This window comes from Molothrus ater, chromosome 23, assembly GCF_012460135.2.
Source record: "Molothrus ater isolate BHLD 08-10-18 breed brown headed cowbird chromosome 23, BPBGC_Mater_1.1, whole genome shotgun sequence".
Taxonomy (NCBI): domain Eukaryota; kingdom Metazoa; phylum Chordata; class Aves; order Passeriformes; family Icteridae; genus Molothrus; species Molothrus ater.
This window is the reverse complement of record NC_050500.2, coordinates 5,672,399-5,696,054: the sequence shown is the minus strand read 5'-3', so window position 1 is coordinate 5,696,054 and position 23,656 is coordinate 5,672,399. Positions and strand designations below refer to the sequence as shown.

General features: G+C 57.3%; 2 protein-coding genes across 8 annotated transcripts; one reads left to right on the top strand and one right to left on the bottom strand.

Annotated features, from left to right (window-relative positions):
* On the bottom strand, positions 1–12,672 carry ECE1 (endothelin converting enzyme 1). 5 transcript variants are annotated; one of them, XM_036396387.2, is made up of 18 exons: positions 12,589–12,672; positions 9,455–9,541; positions 8,394–8,535; positions 7,172–7,384; positions 5,744–5,868; positions 5,251–5,463; positions 4,968–5,159; positions 4,301–4,443; positions 4,101–4,215; positions 3,780–3,890; positions 3,430–3,528; positions 3,238–3,315; positions 2,751–2,854; positions 2,437–2,547; positions 2,241–2,308; positions 1,971–2,161; positions 1,788–1,883; positions 1–1,513 (listed from the first exon to the last, which is right to left on the bottom strand). In XM_036396387.2, the coding sequence occupies exons 1-18, from the start codon at positions 12,589–12,591 to the stop codon at positions 1,337–1,339; spliced, it is 2,268 nt and encodes a 755-aa protein (XP_036252280.1). In that variant the 5' UTR covers positions 12,592–12,672; the 3' UTR covers positions 1–1,336. The 5 variants fall into 5 exon arrangements, with proteins under 5 accessions (XP_036252280.1, XP_054373101.1, XP_036252282.1 ...); XM_054517126.1 differs by lacking the exon at positions 12,589–12,672 and adding an exon at positions 11,482–11,496; XM_036396389.2 differs by lacking the exon at positions 12,589–12,672 and adding an exon at positions 10,607–10,746.
* Positions 12,673–14,158: 1,486 nt separating this feature from the next.
* Positions 14,159–22,116, top strand: ALPL (alkaline phosphatase, biomineralization associated). 3 transcript variants are annotated; one of them, XM_036396458.1, is made up of 12 exons: positions 14,159–14,242; positions 15,120–15,211; positions 15,283–15,402; positions 16,292–16,404; positions 16,986–17,160; positions 17,248–17,423; positions 18,768–18,911; positions 19,056–19,125; positions 19,761–19,895; positions 20,518–20,709; positions 21,201–21,320; positions 21,419–22,116. In XM_036396458.1, exons 2-12 carry the CDS (start codon positions 15,154–15,156, stop codon positions 21,670–21,672), a joined length of 1,557 nt encoding a protein of 518 aa, XP_036252351.1. In that variant the 5' UTR covers positions 14,159–14,242; positions 15,120–15,153; the 3' UTR covers positions 21,673–22,116. The 3 variants fall into 3 exon arrangements, with proteins under 3 accessions (XP_036252351.1, XP_036252352.1, XP_036252350.1); XM_036396459.1 differs by having other exon boundaries at positions 14,162–14,269; positions 15,134–15,211; XM_036396457.1 differs by having other exon boundaries at positions 14,162–14,269.
* The last annotated feature ends 1,540 nt before the right edge of the window (positions 22,117–23,656 follow it).

The following is a 23,656-nucleotide window of genomic DNA, read 5'->3' as shown; positions in this document are numbered from 1 at the left end:
TCCAGTAAAAAGTATTTATTATTTCAATTACAATAAGCCTCATGCGTAGGGTGAAAAAATAGTTACAAAAACCCAGCCCCTTCCATCCCTCCCTTTACATATAAATATTAAAAATCCCTCTAGGTCTCTGCTTTGTCTAGTGCGAGATGACAGCACCTAGCACCTGAGCTCCTGTCAGTGCTTTTCCCCTCAAAACAAGTATTAAAAACATCCCTTAAAAAAGTCCCTCAGCCCCATCCTGATAATTTCTCACACTGGTGCCAAACCAGCTGTGGAGGGACAGAGTTCTGGGGGCACATGGTGCTTTAGGAGCTTGCAGTTTCCCAGGCAGAGGGCAGGCTCGGCATGAGAGAAGCAGCGGCAGGAACCGCCTGCACTTGTCTGGGAAGCTTTAGGGCCAGGAAATCCTGGCTGGCCTGGCTTCAGAGGAGAGAGGAGGGAGAACAGGATGCTTCATCCACCCCATCACCACCTTGGTTACATCTTTGGTTACGTCAATTTTTCCCTTTACACTCTGAAATTAAAGCTAATCGCAGGAGCTGCAGCATCCCGGCACAGCCTCTGTGACTTGCAGCATCCTCCAGCCCTGTCCCCAGGCCTGCTGTCCCTAATTTTCCCATCAGCATCCTCTAAGGATAGTCCCTCCCAGAGAAAACACAGGACCCAAGACTGGAAAGATATCCACAGCCCTACCCAGCTTCCCTTGCCAAGGGACTGTCATCACAGAGTACTGCACCTATGGCTGCACTAAGTAAAAAAAATTAATAAATATACTAATCTTTTACTAAAAAAAGGCTTTTAAATGCATTTTCCCTGAAAATTTCCAGTGTATTCCACAACACATGAAAAAAATATATGTATTTCCCCCTCCTCCCCCAAAAAAATATATCTTAAAATACTTTCCACCTTGTGTGCGCATCTTTGGAGAGAAGGTGGTACATCAGGTGTATTTAGACACGCAGACAAACCTGCCACTGCTGGGGGTTCCCTTTATCACCTCCAAAACAGAGGGGTTTTCCATGTGGTGGGTCAGGCTGGAGCGCTGTGTGTGTAAATACAGGCAGTGCCCACAGATGCCTGTGCCTCGGCACTTGGCCCGGTCATGGTGGCAAAGAAGAGACCCCCAAACCGAAGTCATTTCGCCAACAAGCAGGGGATGAGGATTTTCACAGTGGATTGAACCTCGGACAATGCCAGGGGCACAGACACTGCTCCGGCTGAAGAGTCAGGCTCTCCGTGGCATGGAGAAGTGGTTTGAGCCTCAAAGGACTGGGGAAGCCCAGCTGTTGGCAGAGGACAAAGCAACCAGCCGCTGGTTCCCTGGGGCACTCGCCCATCACCAGACTTCACACTTCTTGAGGGGGTTCATGGGGGAGCCTGGGGGGCAGCTGAAGTGCTCCGCGAACTCCCGGGAGTTGGAGACGGTGCCGATGACGCGGAAACGCGAGGGACTGTGGGGGTCGGTGATGAGCCCCTCGTGCGAGCTCTCTGGTGTGCGAACTGAGCACCACACCTGCAAATGGAGGGCAAGGGGCCTGAGTACTGACACCCATCACCATGGGGCCAGCCCGGTGCTGAATCCAACCTCTCTGCCTGGGTGACGGGGGCCAAGGCAGCTCGAGCTGCAGTTCTGTCTTCCTTTGTAACCAGCACCACCCCAATCTCATTCTCCATCAACTACATCATCTCTGGAGGACTGTTTTGCCATCACACCCTCCCAACCCCATCTGGGCATGCTCCACCTCCAAAAATCTGTGTGCCCACCCTCCCAAGGTCATCACGTGTACCTGTGCAAAGCCAACGAAGAAGAGCTGGTAGTTGGTGAGGCCGAGAGTTGGGAGTGTTTCTTCATCTCCATTCTTTTTCAGCCAGTTTTGATATGCCTGAAAACCAGGGAGCACAGTGGGCTCAGGAGACAAATCCCACCACACCATGTCCCCCTTCGAATCTCCCCAGCCCTGTGGTCCTACCCGGTAGGCAGCCTTGAGGCCCCCGTTGTCGGCGATGTTCTCCCCGAGGGTGTGCTTGCCATTGACTGCCTCACCGTTGACAGTGTAGTTGCTATACTGCTCCACCATGCACGCTGTCTGATGCTTGAAGGCCTCCACGGAGGAATTCTTCCACCAGGGACGCAGGTTGCCATCTTTGTCATATTCCCGGCCTGCCAAAACACAGTTTTGGATTCTTCATCTCATACTGGCCACCCCTCCAGCTGCCCACCCACCTGGCCGTGGCTGTACCTTGGTCATCGAAGGCATGTGTCAACTCATGGCCCACCACCACGCCAATCCCACCAAAATTCAGGGACCTGCAGGAGGGTAATGCAGAGGTTAAGAAAGCAGCTTTTGTTCTCCACAGCCATGAAACTTAGCCAGAGATTTGGATATAGGAGGAAAGCTGGGAGTCCTGCCCTCTCTGTTTTCCTGTGGCTCTTACTTGGGGGATGCACGGGTGTAAAAGGGGGCCTGGAGGATGCCAGCAGGGAAGACAATCTCATTCTTGGTGGGAGAGTAATACGCGTTGACCGTCGGAGGTGTCATGCTCCACCTGCAGGAACAGAAACGTGGCCATCATGGCAACACAAGCCATCACCAGTGTTTGCTCCAACAACATCCACTTTTGTTGCAAAGCCGTTGTCCTAAATTTATCTTCTCAAAACCAGCACAGGCTGGTGGACACCAAATCCCAGTGCTCCAGATATGCTGATATTCCCCACTGAGTACAACAGGGAAGTGGAGCAGAGGACTTACTGGTCCCGATTTGGCGGTTTCCGGAGCTGGTCAGCCGTGACCCTGGCTGAGAAGTTGTAAAACTGCATGACATTCTCAAAATAGAGGTCGGACACGGCCTCGTACTGCAAAAGAACAAGGCGTGAGTGGTGTGTGGTGATCGCCCAGCCCCACTCCTCCCTTCACAGCCATGTCTGAGCCTCCAGAGCCAGCAGAGTTATGGCTTCTCCTGTTTCTCCTCCTCTCCAACATCTGTAGAGTCTCTGGAGGGAAATGAATCACCATTACGGAAAACAGCTCCTCCTTTTCCCAGGCAGGGATCCCAAGAGCCCCAGCCACCCCAGGACTGGCCCACAGCTCTCTAAGAAGTCCTGAGAGAAGGGCCAAGGACATCAGTGAGACCCTTCTGGAGGAAATCTGGGGTTCAAGGCTGCCCTGAGGCCACGGTGATACAGACACATCCTGTACCTCCTACAGAAAACCCAGGGGACATATCTGACCTACTCACGTCATTAAACACTTTATCCAGTTCCTTGGGGTCCATGATGAATTTGGGATAGCCAATCATGTTGTAGATGGCATCTGCCTGGAGGGTGACAAGGACCAGAGTGCTCTCAGTGCCAGAGATGGAGAACAGGCTCACCCTGTTACACCATCCTCCACCCTCATCCTCTCCCCAGCGCAGCCACCAGCGCCTCACCTTCTCTTTGGCTGATTTCCTCGTTTCTTCATCCATCCACTGCAGGGTCTCCAGGCTTTCCTCGAAGGCAGTTTTAATCTCCGCGATCATTTCCTCCGCCTAGACAAAACAAGGCAGCACAGCGTCAGTCCAAAGAGCCGGCTTCCTGTCCCAGAGAGGTCAAGGACCTTCACACCACAGGGAAGAAGAGGGTGGGAGGCCAAGACAACACATGGTGAAAAACCCGGCATGCGGAGATGCACAGTGAATGCAACACGGTGGACAGAGAAACATTGTCTGCCCTGACAGTTCCACCACTGTAGAGGCTTTCCCAGCACTGGGACTCACGCGCTACTGCCTTGGGGACGTACCACCTGCTTGCTGTCCTCAGCAAAGGTGGCCTTGACAAACATGGCCCCCAGAGCGAAGCCCAGGTTGTTGTCCGTGTCACTGATGCAAAACTTCCAGCGTGGGAGGCAGCTCTGCATGGGACAGGAGGTGGTCATTAGCAGTGGCATGGAACAAAGCCCTCCACATTCCCACCCCTTGCTCCACCTGGCCCATCCAACCCTCTGCCACCCCAAAGGCTGCCCCACATCTCTATTGTTTGGATGCCACATGAGAGGGCCTTGAGATAAAAAAACATCACCATTTTAATGGTGATTCAGGGGCACTGAGGACTTCACCCTCACCTTCTTCGTCCCATACATCACTTCCATGAATTTTTCCTCGGCATCCCGGAAGCGCTGGTCAAGGAGTGGGCTGGTTTTCCGCACCAGGTTCCAGATCATGTAGTTGTTGAGGAGACTATGGTGAGAGGAGGTGAGTAGGCAGCAGCACATTCCTGCCCACCCTGGGTACCCAGGTCTCCGTACAGGCTGGGGGTTCTCACCACTTATCCGTGGCCAGGATGAGGTCAGAGACCTGCTCCAGGTACTCCTTGGCATAGACCACAACGGGCTCTGACTCATTGAGCTCCACAGGGTAGAAGACTGTGGAGAGGAAGGGCATCCAGTCCACAGCCGGTGCCAGCTCCTGCAAAAGCCACAGCGCTGCTATGGACCTAAAAACCATCGCAGGAGGTGGCAGCTGCTTCTTGAGCTGGAATTGGCTGTATCAATCCCCTTTTGATGAATTCAGCTGATTTTGCAGAGGCCAGTTCCTATAACAGCAGCATCCTTGAAAGGTTGAAGGGGAGTAAACAATTTCCTCCCACAAAGAAGGAGAAGAAAGTGGGGTGGGTGTCAGAGATGTTGACACAAGTTACAGCCCCTCTGGGGACACTGGGAGGTGACCAGGCTGACGTCAAGGGCAGCAGTCCCAGGAGGACATAAGTGCTGCAGTAAGATAGCTGCTGGCCTCAGGGGTGGTCCAGAGGCTGGGAGGAAGGGTCAGGCTAGGATTTCCCCAAGGAGGACGTAGGCCAAGCTATTGCACAAGAGCTTCCCAGGCTGTGTCAGCTGGTGTCAGGATTCCCAGAGGAGCTGCGTCACCTCCACCCATCCATCCCACTTCCCAAACCACAGCAGAATGGGGAAACTCGCCAGCTCCATCCCTACCTTCAGTTCTCCTGCTGTCATTTTATGATATATGACCTCCTCATCCCGGTGCTTCTCCTGTGGGATGGTGATGTTGGCCAAGGCCGTCTCAAAGTCCAGGATCTGCTGCATCTGCTGCCGCGTTGACTCCTCATCGGTGCCTCCCAGGAACATCCCCAGCTGCACCATGTAGTTCAGGTACCCGGCGAGCACCTGCGCGGTCGGACAGGTGGGATCAGCACGGCAGGTGCCACCCACCCACAGCATCCCCCCAGCCAACCCACATTTCCCCTGACACCCTCACCTTCTCGTTCTCCGTCTTGTTCAGGTAGTAATCCCGTGATGGCAGGCCCAGCCCTGACTGATCCACCTGGATGACGTTGCTGTTGGAGTTCTTGGAGTCGGCGCTGACGTAGACAGAAAAGAAGGGCGAGGTGCGATAGTGCGCCGTCACCTCCCGCAGCGTCTCGTTGAAGTTGTCACCAGCACAGGTACCTGTGATGTTCCAGCCACCCAGCTGGGGAAAGACAGCAACCAACTTTTGAGTAAGAAACAACCACCTGAAATTGCTTCAATATCCCCTCAATATCCATCCTGGGGAGAAACATCTTGCAAGGGGGCTAAAAAGCCCCATTATAGGATTATAAATCTCTGCCTCTGCCTGCCTGACCTGGGGGATGCTCTTCTGCAGGAAGCACTAAGAATGGAGTATGGAGGGTGCTGGGACTGCCCATGACTGAGCTTTTCCCCCCATTTTGCAGAGGGAAGATGGCTTTTCCACAAGGACTGGGACAAACCTTTTGGATGAGTTCCATGAGCGGGGTGGCACGCAGCTCCTCGATCTTGCTCTCATTCATGCAGGCTTGGTAATAGCGCTGTGCCTTGCGCTCTGCCTCACTGGACACATTGGCCGTGGTGTTTTCTGTGGGAGGTACCCAGAGAGAATCACATGGGGCTCCAGGGATGGGCATCTGCTGGACCCAGAAGGATTCAGCCCCATTCTGGGCAAGGCCAGGCTCCAGAAAGGTGCCAAGGATTGTCCCAGTAGTCCCCACCATGCCCCCAAGGACATCCCATTAGCCCCATCCCTTCCTGGCCTCCTGCCCCCCCTCTCCTTTCCCACCCACAGTGACTGCTCCAACTCTTTGGGGACAAAAGATAAAGAAAGTAAAAACAAAAAGCATTTTTATTTTTCCAGCAGCTCTGATATTCCCAGCATCATCCAGCCCTGGGTGCTGCCCTTGCCTCTGTGCTGGTGCCCCCCAGACCTGTATTATTTATTCCTGCAAAAAGGAACAATAAACCCATTTTTCTCCTCTGCCTCCAAAACCTTCCTTTCATCTCCCCAGCTAAAATTCTGCTTTCCCAGAAGGTTTTTGGGTTTTTTTAATTTATTTTCCTGATGACACAGCTTGCACCTTTGGCTTCCCAGCTGTGTGGTTTTATTAACTAAAGGTCCCTCAGCACCAAGGAATTCAAGGAAATGCTGACCGCGACCACTTGGCTGGAGGCCCAGTCTCTTCTCTCGGTAAAACCAGCGCCAGATTTCTGCGGGAAAAGCCAGGGACGAAGCTGTTCCCGCGCCACCCCCTTTCTCTCAGAAGATAACACTCTTCCCAAACCTTCTCTTTCCAGATAATCAGCCCTGGCGCAGTGGAAAGTGCTGATAAGGAGCCAGTTGTTTGCTCAAAGCTTGAACAAACCGTCCCCGCCGGTTGCTCGGATAAGCCGCTCTGCTTCGGCGTTCGCACGCAGAGCCTGAGCCCAGGACCCTCCCTTTGCTGTGGCAGTTTTGGCCCCCCAAAAATGGCCATACTGGCAGCCAGCCCCCCAAAAGGCTACTCACAAAGGCTGGAAGTTATAGCACAGGAAAAATATATATCCTTGGGGTGATACTGGGGCACTACAGCCTCTGGACAGTCTGGAATGCACATCCTGAATGTCAGAGCTCCTGGGAATGCCACCATGGGGTTTACAGAGCAGAGGCCTTTTCCCTACTCAGCACCACAGACTAGCAACACCACAGTCAAAAATCTCAGGACCATCTAGGAGAGCAAACACAGCCAGGATCCCTTTCTCAATGTCCTCACAGCACACATGTCACAGACCAGTTTGATGCTGGAATTCAGTTCCAAACTCGAATTTCCATGCAGATGTTTTTGGCATCCCCGGGACCCAACGGGGCCCCTGAGCATTGCTGGGTCCCACTGCTCCCACACACTCACCCAGCAGGTGCTTCATGATGGCCTGGTTGTGCTCCCAGAGGTTGTTGAAGGTGCCCCAGCGTGAGTGACCATCAGGGAGGGGGTTGGCCTTGATCCAGCCCCCGCAGGCGTAGCTGAAGAAGTCCTCGCAGGGATTCACCGTGCGGTCCAGTGAGCTGAGGATGGAGCTGGTGATGGAGATGCAGGCTTCTGACAGGCACACAGCAGGTGGCCCTGGGGGGCAGGGACAGGTTCAGCTCCTCTGCTGCAGCAGAATGAGCAGCACCACAGAGCATCCTGTCCCGAGCTGAAGGATGCAGGCAAATACCCCACCTGGTTCCTAAGCATCCCACCTTGTACCTTACCACCATGCTCTACAGCAAGCAATATGGACTAGCATGCTGACCTATGTCTGAGCATCTTGCCCTATCATCCTATCCCAGGGCAAGCATCTCATCTTATGCCCAAAGATCCTGCCCAGTGCCCTGTCGTCTACCCTGGGGTGAAGGATGCAGAGAAATGTTGTTATAGGACACGAAAGAACACAAGTGCACACTGCTGTTCTCAAGATGAAGGAAAAAGGGAAGTTTATTTTCTGACTCAAACATTTATAGTTTTCCAAGAGTGACAGTGGATTGGAGGGTGACAGTGCCACCTTTCTAATGACACTGGACAGACTAACAATCTATCAACTTTCTCTTCTTTATAAAGGAATGCAAAACAATGAGTTATTTACAGAAAGTGTGTGAGAAAGTTAGCTACAAGAATGTCAACATCAGAAGGCTTAGAAAATCTTAAAAAATCAAAGCAACAGAGAAACAGTCCATCCTGTGCTCAGTCATCAAGTTCCAGGATAAAGGATCAGAGAAACACCTTATCCTGCATCTGAGCATCTTGGGGTAGGGGGGTGAAGGGGTGCAGGTGACCATCCTGTCTTGAGCCCAAAGATACCACCCCACACCTGAACATCCCGTTTGATACCCAAGAATCCTGTCCTGAGGTGAGGAGTGCTGGTAAGCATCCCACCCTTGCCCCAGATATTGCATTCTGAGAACTCCCCAGCAACCCACTCTGGTCAAGGGGGCAGGATCCCTGCGAAATTGTTTGCTCAAAGCTTGAACAAACCATCCCTGCTGGTTGCTTGGATAAGCTGCTCTGCCTCAGTGTTCCCAGGCAAAGGCTGAGCCCAGGATCCTCCCTTTCCTGGGAGTTCTGGCCCCCCAAAAATGAGCAAAGGACTTACTGGCTCTGTACTGGAAGATGAGTCCCAGCAGACAGGCCACGAGCAGCACCGCCAGCACCCCCACCAGCACCAGCAGCTGCTTCTCGGCACGCGTCCGCTCGGCCCAGCAGCCCCGGCTGCCCCGCGAGCCGCGGAAGTTCACCTGCGGGAAGAGCAGCGTCGTCTCCCCGCTGGCAGAGAAACTCACTGACGCAGCCCCCATTTTGCTTCCCACAGCCCAGAGCAGAAATTCAGCCCCGGCAAGGGATCCGTCATGGATTGGGCTGGGAAAAGCAGCAGCTGCCTTCCAGAAACAGGGCAGGAAGGGCGGCACAATGGCAGGAAAGGGAGCGGGACGAGCGCTTTGGAGGGCTCACCTGCTGTCCCGTGCCACCCTGAACCCCTCCTCGAGCACAGCGTAACCCCACGGCTGTCCCCGTCCCCACTGCCAGCACTGGGACAGGGTGGGGGCTGCATCACAAAATGTCTCAACAGGATACTCCCACTCAGCCAAAAAACATCCCCAGGAAACATCTCGATGTGACGGCAAGCGGAGACGGCCCCGCCGGGAAAAGTAAAAACATATTTGGGGTAGAAACCACCATTCTAGAGACTGCTGGAGCTGGGACTGGGACCAGGACAGAGAGGATCTCTCCAGACCTGAACCTTTCCCAGTGAGGCTGGACACTGGCACTGGTGGAGTTTTTTCTTGCCACCCTCAGCCCTCTTTAAGCTGCTTTCCCGCTGCTTGGGGAGGAATTAACCTAATCCCCTTTTGTGTGGGGACAAAACTCCCAGTGCTTCGATAATTGCTCACCCCAGCCATGCTGGGAAGGGGTTTGGCAGCAGAAAAACTGGGAGGTGGAGTGTTGAAACAGTGCAGGCAGGATATGGCCCTGCTGGCTCCCTGTGCCAGAAGGGGAGCGAAGGGCAGCAGTGGCAGGAGCCAACATGGCTCTGCCCACACTGGACTTTACCCCCCAGACACTGGTCAAAGGTAGAAAACCCTTCTGCACCCCCTTTGCTGCTTTCCAGGACACAAAATGCCCTTTTTCCTCCCCAAAAGATACATGAAGCTATACCTGAAAGCCATTGGGGTATCCATCACTGTCACCAAGGGACTCCAGGGGGTCTTCATCATCCAGCGTTGCCCGCTTGTAGGTCGACATCTGCACAGGAGATCAGCAACAGAGGTGCTCAGTGGCCTCAGAATGAGGAAAAGATGAAGGAAAAGGAAGGTTTACACACCTTCTAAAGCCACCTCCTCCTTCAGGGAGCAAAATCCCGAATGGCTCAGAGGTAGTAAAGCACTACACAAACGCCGGAGGATGGTTATGGAAAGCAAAGAGGGCCGGAGCCAAGAGCTGAGCAAAGCCCGAACCCGCCTCACTTTCCCCCGGGGCCGGGTTGTGCAACCTCCCCTTCAGCCTGGAATAAATCCGGATCCACCTCCGCCCTGCAGCGGGGAGAGCGACCCCCCTGTGCCAGGGAACCCCGGAGTGCCAGGCACCTGGGAAAGGCTGGCAGCAGAGAAAATGGCTTTTCTCCCCGGCACTCCCGGCTCGCCCGCGCTCTACGCCCCATCTGCGAACCCCGCGCACCGTGAAACACCCGGAGACGTCCCTGCGAGCACCCAAAAGCGACAGCACCAGGAATTTCAGCTGCGGACGGGCTCCCTCCCGGCGCCGTGTCCCCCGGGCATTATCTTGTGCCTGTGCCCGCCTCTTATCTCATCCCCGGCAGAAAAACAAGGAAAACCTCACGGGTTGGCAGCCGGCCCTTATCGTGCCGCCGCCGCTGTTTCCTTCCCCCTGGCACTGCCCTGCCATCCAGCCAAATTGTCTCCCGACGGAGCAAACAACCCTCCACTCCCCACCGAGGGGCTGAGCACCCCAAAACCCACCGAGGGGCTGAGCACCCCAAAATCCACCCTGACCCTGCCACCAATAGCCCGAGCGGCACCACTCACAACCCTTCACCCGCAATCAGTGCAGGGAAGGGATTTAAACCCATCTGGATGTCCCCATCCCGCTGCCATCAATCCCAAAGGGATGAGTTGACCCAGACCCCGCACAGCCGTGCCTCAATTTCCCCAGGCAGAATGAAAGCACCGGTTCTCAGCCTTGTTTCCAATAGCAGCATTCCCAAACCTCCCTTTGCATACTTAATAACAAGTCTCATCCTCTCCCCGAATCCCAAATCCCAGCCTCAGTTTAATTAACCACAATACCCACCTGGGGAAGAAAAAGGGTTAAAACAAAGAGGTGGTTTCCCTCCTCGGTTGTATCGAAACCTCTGTTTGCAGCCCCAAAATCTCCCCTGGGCGCCCGCCTAGAGCCTGAGAACGTGAGGCAAAAGAGCCTCAACTGCAAGATTTTATCGTGGGGAAAATCTCTGTTTAGATCCTATTTTTTCCCACCCCTTTCACTTTTTTCCACCTATTTTAGTACTTCGCACATGGCTGAAATTGGCAGCTCCGGGTACAAATCCCCGCTCACGCGGTAGGGGGGGATCCATGAAGCCCCCACGGCTCTGCAACAACAAATTCCTGGAATCCCAGCTTTCACTCCATTTCCTGAGGAAATGCAATCTTTTTTTCCCTCAGCGATCCCCCACCCCGCCTACCCCAGCCTGAAAACAAGGAAAAAGACCAAAACAAGAATCCCTTTCTGTTCTCCTTTCACAAGTGATGTGCTGGCTCAACCCTGTACCAGCCATCAGAGAATCAAAACTGAGCCCGAGTTCCCCAAAACACCCCCGAGAGGCACTGGAGTCGACCCTCAGTATCCTTAATTTGAGGGGAAATCGGGCCGGGGAGGTATTTTTAACACCCATATCCTTCATATTGGGGCCATAGTAGCACCTCGGGGTGCTCCCCACCCTCTCCAGCAGGTGAAGCAGGAGCACCCCTTTTTGTGGAGGCAAAACGGGGTAGATTTTGGCGTACACCTCCCCCCTCCAAGCCTTTATTTGCTTCAATCCGAATAAAAACGCATTCTCCCCGCTCCAACAGGGTGGGGGGGGGCACCCACACTTTACCCCCCGCGCAAGGAATTTTCACTCTCTTTACAACTTACAAAAACCTCAGCATTAAATAGCCCGGTTTTACCCCAAATCGCTCCTTCGCTCTATAAACAATGAACCCCACGTGCTCGGAGCCCGCACATTCCCAGGAAGGCCCGGGGGGGGCCCCAGCGCCCGGCTCTGCCCCGCCGGGGGAGCCCCGAGCCGGTACCGGGCACCCCGAGCCTCCGCCGGCTGCTTTCAATTCCCGTCCGGGCGCCATTTCGGAGCAAGCGCGGCCACGATCGCCATGGCGATTCCTCGCCTCCCTCCAGCCCCTCCAACGCCCCAACTCCACCCTGAGCCCCCCAAGCCACCCCCAAAGCCCCGCCTGGCAAAGCGGTGCCCACCCGCCCCACCCCCGGCACCCATGGGTGCCCCCGCACCTCTACAGCCCGCAGCCAAGCGCCCAGTGAGGCTCAGCTTGCTGATTAGGATGTCCGGGGGTAATTAGCAACTCCTGGGGTGTCGGTGTTAATCAGGGGTGCTGGGAAAGTGTTTTGGGGGAGCCCCCTGTTTTGTAGGGAGCTCTGACTGCAGATAAAGTAAATTTTTTGAGAAAAGCTTAAAAAGCAGCAAAAAAGGGGTTAAACTTAAAGAAAAAAAAATAAATAGGGAGGAGTGCAACCCAGTTTGGGGGTGTTCGCAAACAGCCCCACAAAAGTGGGTTCGGTTAGGTGGGGGGCGCCCCCCCCTCTTTGCAGGGGGATACACGGTGCAAACCCCCGCGGGTCTGGGTCAAGAGTGGATTTGGGGGCGGCGGGGGAGTTGAGGGGGCACCCAGAGGGGGGCACCCACTTTGGGGTCTCCACCTGGTGACCCCCCTGGCCACAAAGAAAAAGCGGCGGGGGGGCACGAGTGGGGCACCCAGGGGTGCAGCGGGGTTCCTTGGGGATGTCTTGGGGGGGAGGTCCCTTGGGATGCTATGGGGGATCCCTTAAGGGTCCAATGAGGGTCTCACGGAGTCCCTCGGGGGTCCAAAGGGGGTCCCGCGGGGATGCCGGGGGGTCCCCCGCGATGCAGTGGGGGGGGTCCTCTGGGGTTACAAAGAGCATCCCACGAGAGACGCATCACCCGGCGCCCCGCTTCGGCCGAGCGGCCCCCACTCAACCACCCCCAGATCTGGGGGGTGTCGCTGGGCCCCCCCACTCACCATGGCCGTCACCCCACTCCCGCCGGCCCCGGCCCCGATGGGGCGAGCGCCCGCTGAGCCCCGGCACCTCTCGTGACGCCGCCGCGGCCTAGCGAGGGTGGCGAGGGTGACGAGCAAAGGATGTACCTGGGATGGGAAACCAATGGGGCCGCGGAGGGACGGGCTTCCCGCACGCCTCCTTTAACTCTTTCGGGGGGCCCCGAGCCCCGTTTGGGGGGCTCCACGTGCCACGGCGCTGCTGGCAGCATCCCCCCGAGGCAGCCCCGGCTCCCTGGCCGGAGGGGATGTGGCGTCCCGGGGCGAGCGTGCAAGGCGCGATCCCGGCGGCGGCCGCCGCTTGTGCAAGGGCGAAAGCACGTGGGGCCGCGGGGAGAGCGCACGGGGCCGCGGGGAGAGCGCACGGGGCCGCGGGGCAGCGCACGGGGCCGCGGGGAGAGCGCACGGGGCCGCGGGCAGAGCGCACGGGGCCGCGGGCAGAGCGCACGGGGCCGCGGGGCAGCGCACGGGGCTCCGGCTGTGGGAGCGCGCCCGTGCGAACGCGCGTGGCCGAGCGAGCGGGGCCAGCGACGGGCACGCGCGCGGTCGTGCAAGAGCGCGCGCAGGCGGCCGCGAGAGCGCGCGTGTGCTGCTTGCACGCCCGCAGCTGCAGCCACTCGTGCACGCCTGCGGCTGAAAAGCACGGGTGGGTGCAGCTTCCCCACGCCGAAAAGCGCCGGCGGCTGCCCGGCCGTGGGGACAGGGATGGGGACACGCGGTGCCACCTCCGTCCGCCCCCTGCGCTGCCCCGGCGGGCTGAGCACTGGCACGCTCATCACACCCACGGGGCTGCAAATCGCTTCTGCTGGGCTGCGAAAGGGCCGGGGGGTGCAGAGAGGTGAAGGGAGGGTGGAAAGGGGTAAGGGGAGAGGGTTCCGGAGGGATCTGGAGGGTCCGCAAGAGGCCGAGGCCGTGCCCGTCCCCTGGCATCGCGGCCGTGTTGGGGCTCCCTCGGTTGCACCCCGAGGCTCTCGGGGAGCGGATTTTTGGGCCGAGACCGCCACCTTCTGGGAGGTCACGGGCGCCTCCGCGGGTCACGGAGCCCCCCGGGCCCACGGCACGGGGAAATTGAGGCAGGGCTGGGAGTCACCCCCTCGTCACCACGCCGTGTTTATTGTGGGACCGACAGTAATGCCGCGGGATCCCACCAGGGATCTCTCGTGGGCTGCTGCAGGAGCCCTTGTGGGGAAACTGAGGCAGGGAGACCCCACTCATCTCCATCACCTCCACCTCAACCCAACCCCTCGCTGGTGCGGCTAGCACAGTTTGGGTGAAAATAATGCAAAATCCGGCAAAGCACACATCTACCCCGCCAAGAGGCACCCCAAACTCCCGCGTGTGAAGAGCGGGAGGTTGCTCAGCACTTCTAGCCAGGCTTGGTGCTCCCCAGTCCTCCCAGTCCTCCCAGTATAACCCGGCAGAGGGCACCAGTAAGCCCAGTTGTGGCCCTTTCTCCTCCCGCCCCCCCTTGCTGGCAGCAGGGGGAGGGTGGAGGAAGGGGAGGAGGAGGAGGAGGCGAAGGCCGGGTGCGGGGGGATTTAAGGGCTCGCGGTCCCCCTGGCCCGGCCTCCTCCCGCCGCCCAGAGGGACGTGGGTGTAGGGACCCAAGTTAGTGCGGGTACGAGTGTGACAGCCCCCATCCCCGGTAAGGACCCCCGGGGGCCACCGCTGGCATCCCGGGGGAGGGACGGACGGAGGCTCTCCGGGGAGCGCGGGCTGAGGGGGCGTGCGGCGGAGGGGGGGCGCTGTGGGGGTGATGGGGACAGGAGAGTGCCATGGGGACACGGGAGTGTGCTGGGGACGTGCGTGTGCAGCGGGGACACGGAGATGCTACAGGGACCTGGGTGTGCAACAGGGACACAGACATGCAGTGGGGCCACGAGCATGTGGCGGGCACACAGCCACGGGATGGGGACACGGGCGTGCAGTAAGGACATGGATGTGTCATGGGACGTGGTCATGTGGGGACATGAGTGCACAACAAGGACAGAAATGCAACAGGGACGCAGGTGTGTGATAGGGATGGGGACAGGGGTGTGTGATGGGGACATTAGGGACATGGCACACACAGGGGACGTGGTGGGGACACGGGTGTGTGATGGGACTGCAGATGTGCAGTGGAGACATGGACATGGGATGGGAACACAGAGGTGACAGGGACACATGATGGGGACACACGAGAGGTGCACAAGCACATGATGGGGACATGGGCATGGAAGGGGGACACACATGTGATGGGGACATGGCTGTGTGATGGGGACCTCACTGTGCCACAGGGGCCGTCTCGGCTTCCCCCAGCTCGGGTTGGTGACAGTGAGGTGACGCCTCATGGGACTGATGGCCAGGGAGGGGGGGTAAGCTGGCATGTCCCCAGGGGGGTCACATCGGTGACTGTGCAGGGAGGGGACATTTCTTTCCGTCCTCGCTTGGCTGACCCCGGGGCAAAGGTCTCAGTGGGGAAACTGAGGCACGAGCGGGTGCCACCCACCTCGCAGCTCTCTCCTGGCAGCACCCGCTCAGCGCCGCAGGATGAAGGCTCTGTTCATCCTCCTCCTCGCCCAGCTCTGCTCAGCATCGCTGGTCCCAGGTAGGTGAGGTTTGGAGGGGCAGCACCCCAAAAGCTGTGCTGTGGGGTGCTATGAGCCCGTTCCCCCGCAGAGAGGGAGAAGGACCCCGAGTACTGGCGGCGGCAGGCGCAGGAGACCCTGCGGAACGCGCTGCGGCTCCAGCGCCTCAACCAGAACGTGGCCAAGAACCTCATCCTCTTCCTGGGGGACGGTGAGATGGGAGGGGAGCACCCACCCTGGGGCGGGGGCAGCACAGGGGGTGATGAAGTGGGTGCAATAAAGTAGGTGCTGGGATAAATTGGGGCTTCAACACATTGGGTGCTGTGGTGAGCTGCGTTCTGGGATAAACTGGGGTTCCAGTAAGTTGGGTGTTGGTGCAAAAAGGTTGGCAAAAAGATCTGTTCTGGGGTAAACTGGGTGTTGCTATGAACTGGATTTACAAAAAAATGGGTGCTATTGTAAATTGAGTTTACAGTAAACTCAATTAATTTTGTGGGTGCTGGATAAACCGGATTTGCAAAAAATATTGGTGGCTGCAATCAGTTTGGTTTGTGTTAAGGTGGGTGCTGGGGTAAACTGGGTGCTGGTATGAACTGGATTTAGAGTAAGTTGAGTGCTGCAATAAATTGGGTTTGCAATGAATATTGGGTGCTGGGGTGAACTGGGTTGCAATAAATTGGGTGCTGCAATGAACTGGGATTGCAGTAATCTGGTGCAGGGATAAACTGAATTGGCAAAGAATTGGGTGCTCAGGTAAATTGGTTTTGTCATCATTTGAGTGCTGGCATAAACTGGGATTGCAATGAAGTGGGTGCTGGGATAAACCATGTGCTGGAATGAATTGGATTTGCAAAAAGTTGGGTGCTGCAATAAACTGGGTTCTGTGATAAACTGCTTTGCAATGAAAAGTGGCTACTGGGATAAACTGGGAGCTGGGATAAACTGGCTGCACAATAAACTGGGCTTGCAAAAATTGGTTGCTGCGATAAACTGAGCAATGGGATAACCTGGACGACGGGCTAAGTGGAGATGAGCGGGGTTTGCGCGGGGCGGGCTGTGCTGCCCGGTGCCGGTGCCGCCGGGCTGACACTGTCCCGCAGGAATGGGCGTCTCCACGGTCACGGCCGCCCGCATCCTCAAAGGGCAGCTGCACGGGCAGGGCGAGGAGAGCCTGCTGGAGATGGATAAGTTCCCCTTCGTGGCCCTGGCCAAGGTGAGCCCCCCGGGGCACTCACGGGGACACGACACCCGCCGCAAGGCCACGGGCGGGCGGCATCGACCGAGCCGAAATTAGGTCAGGGGCGGGCAAAGGCAGCTGGCTCTGGTGCCCGCTGGCCGTGCCAGGGGCCGGCCGTGGGAACCAGGAGGGGGGCAGGAGGAGCCCGCCGGCTGCGGGACGCCACGGGACCCCCCTGCTTCTCCCGGGCTCGTTTTGCTGAACAAAACATTTTAAAATAATAATTAAATTCGAAGCCAGCAGCCACCTCCGTTCACCCCGTGGGGATGCCCGTGGCAGTGGCTTCCATCTCCCTGCCAAAAGAGGGACTGAAAAAAGGCTAAAAGCAGCAAAATGCAGTGAGGGGGGGATGTGCCCCCACGGTGGAGGGAGCGGGGGGTGAAATGAGGGGCAAAGGGCAAAAAGAGGGGACACAGGTGGGATGGGGGTCTGGTGCAGCCAAACAGCACAGAGAGGGAAGCCCCAGGGTGGGAGTGGTGCTGTCAGTGGCACTGGTGGTGGAGAAAGACAATGATGGTGGTGATAACGATGGGGTTGATCCATCTCCCACCTTCCAGACCTACAACACCAACGCTCAGGTGCCCGACAGCGCGGGCACGGCCACTGCCTACCTCTGCGGTGTCAAAGCCAACGAGGGGACACTGGGGGTCAGTGCCGGTGTCACCCGGGACCGCTGCAACACCACCAAGGGCCAGGAGGTGACCTCCATCCTCCGCTGGGCCAAGGAGGCAGGTGAGGGACAGAGGGACTCCTGGGCAGGAAGTCCAGCGGGCGGTTTTGGGGGTGTTCTCACCATTGTCCCCTGAACTGGTGGCGCAGGCAAGGCCGTGGGCATCGTCACCACCACGCGCGTGACCCACGCCACGCCCAGCGCTGCCTACGCCCACTCTGCCAACCGCGACTGGTACTCGGATGGGGAGATGCCCCCGGACGCCCTGGAGGGGGGCTGCAAGGATATCGCCCGGCAGCTGGTGGAGAACATCCCTGACATCGAGGTAGGGATGAGGACACCAGGAATGTGCCCCACAGGCAGGGGGATGGGACCAGGACAGCCTAGGATGGGGGTTGGAGCCACCCAAGGGTGGGGACAGGGCTGTGGGTAGATGGTGACCAGGACCACCACTGGTTGAAGAGCCAGGACTCCCAGGAGATGCTGGGCTGGAACCACCAGTGGTTAAAGAGTCAGGACTCCCAGGAGATGTTGGGCTGGAACCACCAGTGGTTGAAGGGCGAGGACTCCCAGGAGATGCTGGGCTGGAACCACCAAGGGGTGCAGGGTCAGGACTGTGAGTGGGTACAAAACAAGGACCACCCCTGCAAATGTGAGGCTGAGACCAGCCATGGGTGGATATGGAACCAGGACCACCAATGGGTGCAGAGTTGGGACCCCAATGCAATGGTGGGCTGGGACCACCCATGGGTGCAGAACCAGGACCACCCATGGGTACAGAGTTGGGGCCCTCATCAAATATGGGACCAGGACCACCATGGATGAGATACCAGCACTTTCAGGTGGACGTGGGACCAGGGAATTCAGACGTAGGTCTTGGACCACAAGCACCTGTATGATCAAGCCCCACAAATCCATCTTAGCCTCCTCCCTTCCCATACTTCCCAGACCCAAAATTCTTCCTTTTTCCCCCAGTTCTGCTCCTTACTGTGGATTTATGCAGAAATTCAGCACTGTAAATAAATCTTCTTCTGTCCTTCAAAATAGCCCCAAAGCAAAACATCCCAGCCTGTTATTTAGCTCTTTAATAGCCTCTTTTGCTGTTTTTTTTTCCCTTTAATATAATTTTAACTCTGTCCCAGGCTGGAAATAATTATATAGTGGGGAAAAGACTTTTTTTCCCTTCTTTTTTGTTAATAATTTTGGCGTTGGTGTTTTGCAGCTTTATAATTCACCTTCTACACAGAGAAAGGGGGAAAAAATACAAAAAAACCATAAAATCTCTGCTAGGTTATAAATAACAGAGGCCAAATAAATCAGGCTCCAAAGCAAACAGGGAGAGCCGCGGGATGGGGCTCCATCCCAGCGGGTTCATGTGGGGATCCCGATGTGGAGCATCCTTCCCACAGATTGGGGAAAAAAAAATTCAAAAAGCCAAATCCCTGCTGGAAATGGTTATTTTTGTCCTGGGTTTTAATTAATAGGAAGATATTCAGAGTTATTTTGGGCAAGGTGAAATTCCTCGGGTGTTTTTGCCCACAACTCCAGGGCTTTCCTGGACATCCTGCTCCGCCCCTTTGGGGTCTTCCCCCATTAAACCCCAGCTGGAGGGGGAGATTTCAAATAATTTAAAAATATTAAAAACTACCTTTCCACCCCTCTTTTGCAGGTGATCCTGGGTGGAGGGCGGAAATATATGTACCCCAGAAATGTCAGTGATGTGGAATATCCCCATGAGGAGAAGCAGCGGGGCACCCGCCTGGACGGCCGGAACCTTGTCCAGGCGTGGCGGGAGGCCAAGCCCCGCGGCAAGGTGACAGGGACTCTGGGGTGGGGTGCACACACATCTCCCCCCTGGGACCCTGTGGAGCCATTCCTGGGGGTGCAATATCTTGGGGAGTGTCTCAGGGATGGCAGAAGCAATGGGGAGGTGACAATGCCTGTCCCCTGTCCCCAGGTTGCTGAGTACGTGTGGCACCGGCGGGGGCTGCTGGCGCTCAACCTCACCCGTGTTGACTTCCTGCTGGGTGAGTCCCTGCACCCACGGATGCCCTGGCATCAGCTGGGTGCTTTATGAGGACCCCTGCCCTGTCCTGGGCTGCTGGGGCAGCTGCAGTGGCCAGTTATCCTCTAAGGGATGGTGCCATGTCCTGGACATGCTGGTAGCCCCCAAACATGGTTCTATTCCCTTGGGGATGCTGGTACCCCCCCCCAGATGATCCTGTTACCTCCCTGGGGATGCTGGTACCCCAAAGGGATGCTGTTACACCCCCAAGGGTGGTGCTCCTGCTGCCACCTCCCAAAGAGGCTGCAATTTCCCTGGAAATGCTGGTGCCCCACCCTGGGGACGCTGGTGTGCCCTCAAGGATGTGCTGCCCACCAAGGACAATGTTACACCCCCAAGGATGCTGCTGCTCCCACCCTGGGATACATCTCCCTCCTAGGGATGCAGTTCTTTTGTCAGCAGTGAAATTCCCATCCCAACTGGAATGTGGAATCCAGCAGGGCAGGAGGAAGGAAGGGCTGGGATTGTCCGGTTTCTATCTAATCTTCCTGGATCCAGCAGTGTGTGAAACACTTGAGTCAGCACAAGGAGCAGGATTAGGCCCCCCCTTTTTCTTTTGGTGGAAAAGGATGTCTCCAGCAGTGTCCCTGTCCCCAGGCCTCTTCGAGCCAGGGGACATGATGTACGAGCTGGACAGGAACAACGATACAGACCCGTCCCTCAGCGAGATGGTGTCCGTGGCCATCAGGATGCTCCAGAAAAATCCCCGAGGGTTCTTCCTCCTGGTTGAAGGTGGGGGTGCAGAAATGGGGCATAAAAGGGGGCAATGGGGGTGCAAAAATGGGGGGATTCTATAAAAGAAGGGTGCAAGAGGAGAATTAAAGGGGTGATAGGGACACAAAGAGAGGAAAAAGGGGGTGATGGGGTGCAAAAGAGGGTGCAAAAAGGTGGGGAATTGGATAAAGGGGAGGTACAAAAAGTGAGGATGAGAAGGTGGACAAGGATGATAAAGGGAGTGGTGGAAGAACAAAAATGGGGATTCAAGGTGATGGTGCATAAAGGGAAGATAATGGGGAGATGAGAGTGCAAAAAAAGGGGGTGACAGGGAGGAAGGATAAAGGGGTGGTGGGGGATACACAAATGACAGATAAAGGCGATATAGGGGGCTGCAAAAAAGAGGGGTAACAGGGGCAATGAAGGTGCAAAAAAGGAGGGATAAAGTGGTGAAGGTGGAGTGCTAAAACAGAGTAGGGGGATGAGAAAGAGGCATAAAGGGGCTGGGGGGTGCAAAAGGGAGGATGTGGGATGTAAAAAGGGGGGATAAATGGGGTGAGGGGAGGACACAGAAAGGGAATAAAGGGGGTTGCAAGGCTGGGAAGAAGCGGGCAATGCTGAGAGGTGCTGGGTTCTGCAGGCGGCCGCATCGACCACGGGCACCACGAGGGGAAGGCAAAGCAGGCGCTGCACGAGGCGGTGGAGCTGGACAGGGCCATCGGGCTGGCCACACGCCTCACGTCCACCCAGGACACGCTCAGCGTCGTCACCGCCGACCACTCGCACGTCTTCACCTTCGGCGGCTACACCCCCCGCGGGAACCCCATCTTTGGTGAGTCCTGCCCGGCCACAGCGCCGGGGACAGCTCGGGGACACACCGGGGATAGATCATGGACAGCCTGGGGACAGCTCGGGGACACCCCAGAGACAGCTGGGGGACACCCTGGGGACAGCTTGGGAACACCCCGGGGACACCCCGGGGACAGCCTGGAGGTACCCTGGGGACAGCTTGGGGATACCCCAGGGACAACTCAGGGACAATTCAGGGACAGCTGGGGGACAGCCTGGAGACATCCTGGGGACAGCTCGGGAACACCCTGGGGAGAGCCTGGGGACAGCTCAGGAACACCCTGGGGACAGCCTGGGGGCAGCCTGAGGACAGCCTGGGGACACTCCAGAGACAGCTGGAGGACACCCTGGGGACAGCTCGGGACACCCCAGAGACAGCTGGGGGACAGCCTGGGGACACCCTGGGGACAGCCTGGGGACAGCTCAGGGGCACCATGGGAGGATCCCGTCCAGCTGACTGTGCCCCACCGCCAGGTCTGGCCCCGATGCAGAGCGACGTGGACCGCAAACCCTTCACCTCCATCCTCTATGGCAACGGCCCTGGCTATAAAATCGTGGCGGGCGAGCGAGAAAACGTCTCTGCCGTGGATTTCGGTGCGTACGTTTTGGGCCAAAACCCCTTGAAATCAGCCCAGTTTGGCCAAAATGAGCCAGGGTCTTAAATGATTCTCACTTCTGCCGTTTGCCCCCAGCACACGCCGACTACCAGGCACAGTCGGCCGTGCCGCTGCGGCAGGAGACCCACGGTGGCGAGGACGTGGCCGTGTTCGCCCGCGGGCCCATGGCCCACCTGCTGCACGGGGTCCACGAGCAGAACTACATCCCCCACGCCATGGCCTACGCCGCCTGCATCGGCTCCAACCGAGGCCACTGCAACGCCGCCGCCCGCCCCGCCACCCCCCTGCTCCTGCCCTTCCTCGGCCTCCTCCTCCTCCTCCTCTGCTAAAGTGCCTCTTGCAAATCACCGAGGGGGATTTATTTTTAATTCATCCCCCCTTTTTATTTTTCTGTGGACAGCAGCGCCCGGGAAAGAGGAGAGAGAGAACAGAGAGACTCAGCGGAGCAAAAGCAGCCGCCGGTGGTTTGGTGCTGGGAGCTGCCTCTGTAAATACATGGTTCCTTCCCTATAATTAGCAGCGTTCCCTGGCCTATCCCAAACCCACCGCGGGATTTGGGATGGCAGCCGGAGCCTTGGTGGATAAAACCCCCTCTTTGAGCGAAACGCCGTGGGGCTGGGTCCCAAAATGCCTTTGTGGTCCCTTGGCTGAGGACTGACCCTGGTGCCCAACTCGTCACATGCGTGGAGGAGCCAGGGACCACACGAAGATGGGAAAAAAAATTAACTCATCGGGTTAATTTGTCCCTAAACTTGGGTTTTGTTGTCTCCTCAGTGATTTATTTTGTTTTAAAATTCTTCGGGTTAAAGCAATTTGCTGCCCCGGGAGGGATTTTGGGAGGGGTTGGGGCTGGGGTTGTGGAAGGGGGGTAAAGGCAGCAAAGCTGGATGTGAGGGGTGGGACGCCCTTGGGCATGCCCTCTTCTTTGGGGTGAGGTAATTAGGGGGATAATTAGTGATGGGGTCACAAGGGGAAAGGGCTTGTGCAGCTGGAGGGGTGCTGGGAGTGACACTGGGTGAGCAAAGGGTGCCGGAAGCGGGCAAATGTCACTGTGCCACTGTGCCAGTGTGCACTTGCACTGAGCTGAGCAAAAGGTGCCCTGCGTGTGCAAATGTCACCAAGATGTCACTGTGCCCGAATTCCCCGTGCATGTACAGAAGGCACTGTGCACGTGTGACTGTCACTGTGAGTGACACACAGTGAAAATGTGCAGTGCAAACACGTGCCTGAGTCCCTGGGCTTGTGCAAATGACCCCTGGCACGGGGCAGAAGTCCCACAGTGCCCCTGAGCTCCTGTGCTTGTGCAGATGGCTGGGAAAACACTGCCCTGCCTCCCCCAAACACCCCCAAACCCCCTAAACCCCTCCCTCGTTTTTCATTCATTCACCAGTTTTATAATTAAAGGTCCAGTTCCTCATTAACCAGGATCCTCCAGAGCGGGTGGAGGCTCTGACCCTGGCAGGGATGGATTGGGGGGGCTCTGAACTCAGCAAGGCAGGATCTGGGGGGCTCTGACCCTGGCAGGGCAGGATTTGGAGGGCTTTGACCATGGCAGGGCAGGATTTGGTGGGCTCTGACCCCAGCAGAGCAGGATTTCAGGGTGCTCTGACCCCGGCAGGGCAGGATTTGGGGGTTGCTGACCTTGGGAGGGCAGGATTTGGGGGGCTCTGACCATGGCAGGGCAGGATTTGGGGGGCTTTGACCATGGCAGGGCAGGATTTGGGGGGCTTTGACTGTGGCAGGGCAGGATTTGGTGGGCTCTGACCCCAGCAGAGCAGGATTCGGGGTGCTCTGACCCCGGCAGGGCAGGATTTGGGGGTTGCTGACCTTGGGAGGGCAGGATTTGGGGGGCTCTAACCCTCGCAGGGCAGGATTTGGGGGAGCTCTGACCCTGGCAGGGCAGGATTTGGGGGGCTCTAACCCTGGCAGGGCAGGATTTGGGGGTCTCTAACCTCAGCAGGGCTGGATTTGGGGGGCTCTAACCCTGGCAGGGCAGGATTTGGGGGTCTCTAACCCTGGCAGGGCAGGATTTGGGGGGCTCTGACCTCAGCAGGGCTGGATTTCAAGGGTGCTGACCCTGGCAGGGCTGGATTTGGGGGTCTCTAACCCTGGCAGGGCAGGATTTGGGGGGCTCTGACCTCAGCAGGGCTGGATTTCAAGGGTGCTGACCCTGGCAGGGCTGGATTTGGGGGTCTCTAACCCTGGCAGGGCAGGATTTGGGGGGCTCTAACCCTGGCAGGACAGGATCTGGGGTCTCTGACCTCAGCAGGGCTGGATTTGGGGGGCTCTGACCCCCCCGCCTTTGCCCCCCAG